The sequence below is a fragment of the Benincasa hispida genome, unplaced genomic scaffold (assembly GCF_027475165.1).
Source record: "Benincasa hispida cultivar pf3 unplaced genomic scaffold, pf3_genome.v1.1 HicScf1130, whole genome shotgun sequence".
Classification (NCBI taxonomy): domain Eukaryota; kingdom Viridiplantae; phylum Streptophyta; class Magnoliopsida; order Cucurbitales; family Cucurbitaceae; genus Benincasa; species Benincasa hispida.
Window position 1 is genome coordinate 53,039 of NW_028325445.1, and position 6,588 is coordinate 59,626.

General features: G+C 27.7%; 1 protein-coding gene across 2 annotated transcripts; it reads left to right on the forward strand.

Moving 5' to 3' along the window:
- Positions 1–810: 810 nt before the first annotated feature.
- On the forward strand, positions 811–5,254 carry LOC150031566 (protein CENTRORADIALIS-like). Of its 2 annotated transcripts, none has more exons than XM_090308871.1 (4): positions 811–1,157; positions 1,913–1,974; positions 3,806–3,846; positions 4,649–5,254. In XM_090308871.1, the coding sequence occupies exons 1-4, from the start codon at positions 948–950 to the stop codon at positions 4,864–4,866; spliced, it is 531 nt and encodes a 176-aa protein (XP_090164997.1). In that variant the 5' UTR covers positions 811–947; the 3' UTR covers positions 4,867–5,254. The 2 variants fall into 2 exon arrangements, with proteins under 2 accessions (XP_090164997.1, XP_090164998.1); XM_090308872.1 differs by having other exon boundaries at positions 4,726–5,254.
- Positions 5,255–6,588: the final 1,334 nt, after the last annotated feature.

A 6,588-nucleotide genomic window follows, 5' to 3' on the forward strand; every position in this document is an offset into this window, starting at 1 on the left:
TAATTACTTTTGTTATTGTTTGTGTCTAATAATTTTATGAAGTTAATAAAAAAATTTAATGAGTTGTTAAACTTTCAATTTTGTATCTACCATGTTCACTTTCAGTCTTGTATCGAAAGGTCTATGACATATTTAAAATTCTTAAAAATTAACTAATCTATTTAACATTAAATTAAATTTTATGTCTAATAGGACATTAAATTTTTAATTTTACATCTAACTAGTATATATGAGAATTTTTAAAATATAAAATCCTTCAAAATATAAATAAAAAATTCAGAGATCTATTAGATATATAAAATATTGAAAGAACAAAGCCCATTTTAAATACTTTTTAAAATTCAAAGTTTTTTTAGATACCAAAAATAATAATTCATAGACCAAATAAACATAAGAGAAACCTAAAATTCAGTGACAGGCCACAAGTCTCAAAAGTATTTGACACTAAATAAAAAATAATAAATAAATAGGTGAGCTGAAATGGTAACAGTGCTATATGATTTTTTTTTTCTCCTACATAAAGAATAACTCAATTTATGCTTTAAAATGAATAATTACAACCAATCAAGAACAAGTTCCAAAAGGGCAGTCAATGCTTATAACCTTATTTTTGAGAGAGATGTGGTCTCAAATTTAATAAAACAAACTATCTTGATGTGACAGATATGTGAGAGTTTTTTTTTTTTTTTTTTTTTTTTTAAGTAGTGCCTCTAGAAACATTCACTTTATTGCCAAGAAATACCAAGCAACATCTATAGCTATTAAATGAGCCTTTCATAAACACTATAAATACCAACACCAAAGCTTGAGCTTTCTAAAGCACAAAGAGAAAAAAAAAAAAGGAAAAAAAAAAAACCCTAATTAGGATCTGAAAAACAGTGTTTTTTCTAAATCAAAAAGCTTTTCTTTTTCCTTTAATTTGTGAGTTGTGTTTGAAAAATTAAGAAATGGCAAGATCAATAATGTCATCAGAGCCTCTTGTTGTTGGGAGAGTGATAGGAGATGTTCTTGATTCCTTCACTCAAAGCATGGAGATGTGTGTTTTTTATAGTAATAACAAGCAAGTTTTCAATGGCCATGAGTTCTTTCCTTCTGCTGTTGCTACTAAACCTAGGGTTGCAATTCAGGGAGGAGAGTTGAGATCTTTCTTCACGCTGGTTTGGTTTTTTCTTTTTTCCCCCTTTTCTTCAATATTTGACTGGCCCAATTGCTTCTTTCTTTACTCGTTACGGATATGAATCAATGATTTATTTGAGGTTCGAGTCTCTAGCTCGCTCTGCATGCTGAAGAAAACAAAAATTAAAATTTTGAATTGTTTGGTCTATCAACCTAAGTATAAATATTAATTATATCAATAAAAAAAAGTTTAGATATTCAAATTTATGTCTTGCACGTTGAATAATTTTTTATAAGAAAAAAATGTAAATATTTTTTAGATTTTTCTATTTATAAGAATTTCCCCTTTTGATTATTTGTTAGAGTTATACTAGTTTTCAAGCTCACAAAGAAAAAAAAAGATTAAATTTACCACAACTTTTTTCACTAAACATAGTTTAGTATGTATATCAGCGTCTATCAGTGATAAACTTCTATCAATTTCTGTTACTGATAGATACTAATGAACTTCTATCAGTCTCTATAAAAGAATATTAAAATTTTGTTACTTTGTGTAAATAATTTTCCTTATTTTTCTATTTTTGCAAATCTCCTATATAATTTTTCTCTCATGAATTTGTTTAATGCTTACAACATCGATATTTTCTTAAGAAATTGTAGGTTTTGAATTCTCTTCTTCATATTTGTGACGTTGTTCCTTCTTTTGAACTATAAAAAATATACTAGAGTTGTGTTTTATCTAAATATCTCTTAATGTTTTCATTACTTGATTTATTATTATTATTATTGTTTTCAGATTATGACTGACCCAGATGTTCCTAGACCAAGTGATCCTTATTTAAGGGAGCATTTACACTGGTAATTAAACATTTACATATGAGTTGTTTTTTTTTTCAAGGCTATATATATGTGTGATGAAGTTATATTACATATTGCATGTGCATGTGAAACCAACCAAATTATATTTGACTTTTTGTTTTTGGAGTACAATATGGAGTATGGGAATTTGAACCTCCAGCGTCCAATCAAATTTGATTTTCAAGAATAATAATGCGAGAATCGATGTAATATTTGTCGTTACTGGATTATGAAAGTATTTTGGATTTTGGCTAATTTTGCAGATGTTTCTTTCATTTTTGTCTTGCCTAAAATTTTTTTTGTCTTATTTGGGTTTCATTTGGTTATATTTTTAGTTTATTTTTGGCAGAAAACATTGAAAATAATGTAATATTTGCCTCTTACATTTACTAAAATTAAAAAATCTTCTTTTATAGAGAAAAGAAATACATGTATTTTGACAGTTGGAAGATCCCCTTTATTTCTCATAAACTGCAATATAATATTTATTTACTTACTTGTATAATTTATTCTGCATTCACTAAAGGCATAATTACTCGATTGTACTCCTTATTTGCTATATATTAATTAAGGGTATATTTGTCAACATGTTCTCCTTATTAGCATTTTTTAAGTTAAACAAATGTAACTTTCAATTTTAAGGAATGTTAATATAAGCATCATTTCCACTTGTCAAAGAACCTCTTAAAATTGTTTTTTTTTTGTTTTTACATTATTTAGATAGAAGAATCTAACTTTTAACCTCAACGTAGATAGTACAAACTTATTAAAATAGGTTAAAATATCGAAAAATATCTATATCCATGATAATTTCTAAAAAAAATTAAAAGAACAAATCAATAGGAAAATATTTTTTTTAATTAATAAAAGTAAGAGAGGAAAAAAGAAAAAGGAGGAAAAAAACTCCCATTTCTTATTTATTTGTTTATTTACTTATTATTTTTTAAGTTTTGCATCTGAAAACATAATCAAAAGTTACTAAGGAAAATTTTTGCAATTTAGATTTTGTTTTATGTTTTCAGATTGGTTGAGTTCAGCGAATATATGTTTGGCAGACAACCCAAATTTTATTTTTGAAAATTGTTTTGAGATTATGTGATCCAAACATTGCAAATTCTAAAAGAAATATTTTTATGTTTTCTTTGTATTCATAATTTGAATTTTAAAATTTTAAATGCAAAATTATATTAGATAAAGATAAAAACATTTAGAAATATAAAATGCCATGTTATAAACCTAATTCAATTTTTTTAAAAAAAAATAAAAAATATATTATGTAATGCATTTTAAAGTAAATTAGGTTAAGTTTCAAGTTTCGTCCCTATGATTTGGATCAAGTTAAAAGTTAGTCCATATGATTTTAAGATTTAGAATTTAATTCCAACAGTTTAATAGTTCATATGGCTTTTTAAATCCTCTTAAATAGCTCCTACCATATGAACTATTCATTAGGAAGCTTTTATCAAACCATAGGGGGTAAATTATAATTATAAACAATAAGACTTAAATTTTAACTTACTCTAAACCACATGGACCAAAATTTCAATTTTAAATTATATTATATTACAAAATAATAATTATACAATTTTTTAGCATAAAATATATTCATAAATAAATTAATAATAATTTATTGTCAACTAAAATTTAGTAACTATAACTAGTTTACAATTGTTTATATTATAATTCAATTTCTAAATTCTGCTACCAAACACATATCTAAAAACATGAAATACAACTTTGTTTTTATTTAATCCCTTGTTTCAAATTTCTGTTTTCAAATTCTCTACAAAATAGACCCTAAATAGTTTTAATTGTGAAACCTCTATTGCAGGATCGTAACAGATATCCCTGGCACTACAGACACCACATTCGGTAACTTTTCCTACCAAATATATATATATTCAAAATAAATAATAATAATAATAATAAAAGTAAAAAATAAAAAAATAAAAAACTTTCTAGCGGGGAGATTAGAAGAAAAACTTTTAAATATATACATATATTGTCTATTTCCTTTCCTTCTTACCTTTGGTTTAGACCACCTTTAAGAGAAATTATTAGGTGCAACCCAAATTCATGCTTCACAGTCCTTTTAGTGTATAAAAAAAAAATTATAAAGAAAAAATCATTTTAAAAAAAACAACTTGCTACACGAAATTTTTTTGGACAATTGCTTGTGCAACTTAGATAACACTCAAGTATTTTCTATATAAATTTTTTTTTTTTAAAGAAAACTCTCTCCTTGGATTCTTATTTTTTTTTTTTATTATTATTATGGAGATCAAACATCTAGGTTAATAACATATGATTTGTGTCAAGTTGACTTATGGTGATATTGCCCTTTCTTCTTGAGTTTTGTGGGGGAAAAAACATAACATTTAAAAAAAAAAACTCCAATTAAAGATTAAAAGAAACTGAAATTTTATTTCCTAATTTTCTAAATACTTTTAATAGATCAATTAAAGATTAAAAGAAACTTAAATTTTTACATACAAGTTAGAAATGGGCAGAGCTCCATCCTTTTCCATCATTTTCCTTCTTAATTAAGCAGATTTTTCTTATAATGAGAAAGAGAATAAACTTATAACTTTTTATTGACGATCAATATAAATATATCTTAACTATTAAGCTACAATATTAAAACCAATAAATTTTGTAAATGAATGAAACACAGGGAGAGAGATAGTAAGTTACAAGATTCCAACACCAAACATAGGAATCCACAGGTTTGTTTTTGTTCTGTTCAAGCAGAAACGAAGACAATCAGTGAATCCACCCTCTTCAAGGGATCAATTCAACACCCGAGCCTTTGCCACCGACAACGATCTTGGTCTCCCCGTTGCTGCCGTCTACTTCAATGCCCAAAAAGAAACTGCCGCCAGACGACGCTAAAACCGCCGTTTGCCAGCAGTTGGAGTGGACCAGAATAGAAGAGGAGAAAAAGGGAAAAAAATTAATATACAATCTGAGTCTTTCTTTTCCCTTGAAAATAATAATCACTTTTTATATATGGTGATATAGAAGGAAGGGAGAGAGAGGTTCAGATTTGTATATTAGAAAAACATATATTTGCATCAGGCGAAATAATTTGGACAAGCAAAAAGGAGGAGAACCGCGTCGTTTTCTTTCCTTCTTGGTGTGTTTTTAGTTGTGTGTTATTAATGTATTTTGCATGTTCATATAGATGGATGTGCTAATGAATTTAGTTTCAGAGATGATTTACCATTACCACAGTTAGTATTTAGTTTTCAAATTAAGATATATGAAAAGGTCCACTTGCTAACGGTTTTATTTTTATATTTTTCATTTCCTGCTTTTTTTTTATTTTTTTTTATGTTTCTTTTCCAAGGTTCCGTTTAAGATTATTGTAGCTTTTAAAATAATTGTTGGTAGTTGTGCTTTTAGAAACATCAGCTGTGAAAAGAAGTAAAAGTGTGTTTGGTAAATTCCAGCTTAAACTTGAAAAAGTAGGTTAGAGTGTTCGGTAAATAAATACAAAAATATATTATTTTAGATATAATAATTAAAATAAATCAACCATTTTAATTTTATTTTTTTTGTAATTTAAAATTTTAAATAATTGTTTAGTATGATAAATTATATCTTTTATAGATTAATTTTTAAATATTAAGGAAAATAGCTTTATTTTAAAAAAAAAAATGAATATGGTATACTTTTTTTTCAAAAAATGATGTATTTAACTCATAAAATATAGAAAATAGATTTTATTGGGTGAGAAATAGTTAAATATATAAAATAAAGGTTCTTTTTAAAGTATAGATGTCACACCCCGCCCCCAGACCACCTTCTCAGCCTGGGAGAGGGATGTGACTGCAGCAGTTATCAACCCTTGAGCTGACACTTTCTGCCTAATGATTTTTGCGGAATAACTCTGATATCATACTATAATTTATACATAGCAGAATGATTAAGTCAAGGAGATAAATTATAACAGATTTAAGTAGGCTCATCTTTTATTACGACAGTGATATAATGTTTATACAACTTAAGGACTTAATAGCAAAGTTTACAACGACAACCGTAACAACTTTCCGGAAGTGTAATTGTGGCACGTGGCAGACCTTGACCTTAGCAGTACTCTGGAACTCCTCACCTTCCGCTACCTGGGGGGGTTAGGAAAACAATTTGAAAAGTGTGAGCTACTAAGCCCAGTGAGTGGTTCTTTTAAAGATGAAAATCATCATTTTGGGAAACCAATCACATGATAATAATCATAGTGTACCCATGCATGATCATGGATTTATTCATGCAATGATTAACCTTTATTCCAAAATGCTATACATGGCATGCATATCATATCATCAATCAATACAATCACCTATGGAAACCTTCCTATGACCCCAATTCCCGCCAATATGCACATCGACCATTTTATTTATCCCGCTAATCATGCTTAGGTACTTGACCATATTTTCTGTCGGTCGTCACCGACTATTATTTCCCATCGACCGAAGCTGACCAATTTTCTCGCCAACCGAAGCCGACTAATTATTTTCCGCCGACCGAAGCCGACCAATTTTTCCCGCCAAGCACCTTTTGTTAAGCATGTTAACCACATCCCGGCCATAATCGCAGTTTCCATAGTCACACACA

Excerpts from the sequence above, each read along its gene's own strand:
- LOC150031566 (XM_090308871.1), top strand. The coding sequence starts at position 948 with ATGGCAAGATCAATAATGTCATCAGAGCCTCTTGTTGTTGGGAGAGTG. Across the intron at positions 1,158-1,912 it reads TGAGATCTTTCTTCACGCTG|ATTATGACTGACCCAGATGT; the intron begins GTTTGGTTTTTT and ends TATTGTTTTCAG. Across the intron at positions 3,847-4,648 it reads CACTACAGACACCACATTCG|GGAGAGAGATAGTAAGTTAC; the intron begins GTAACTTTTCCT and ends AATGAAACACAG.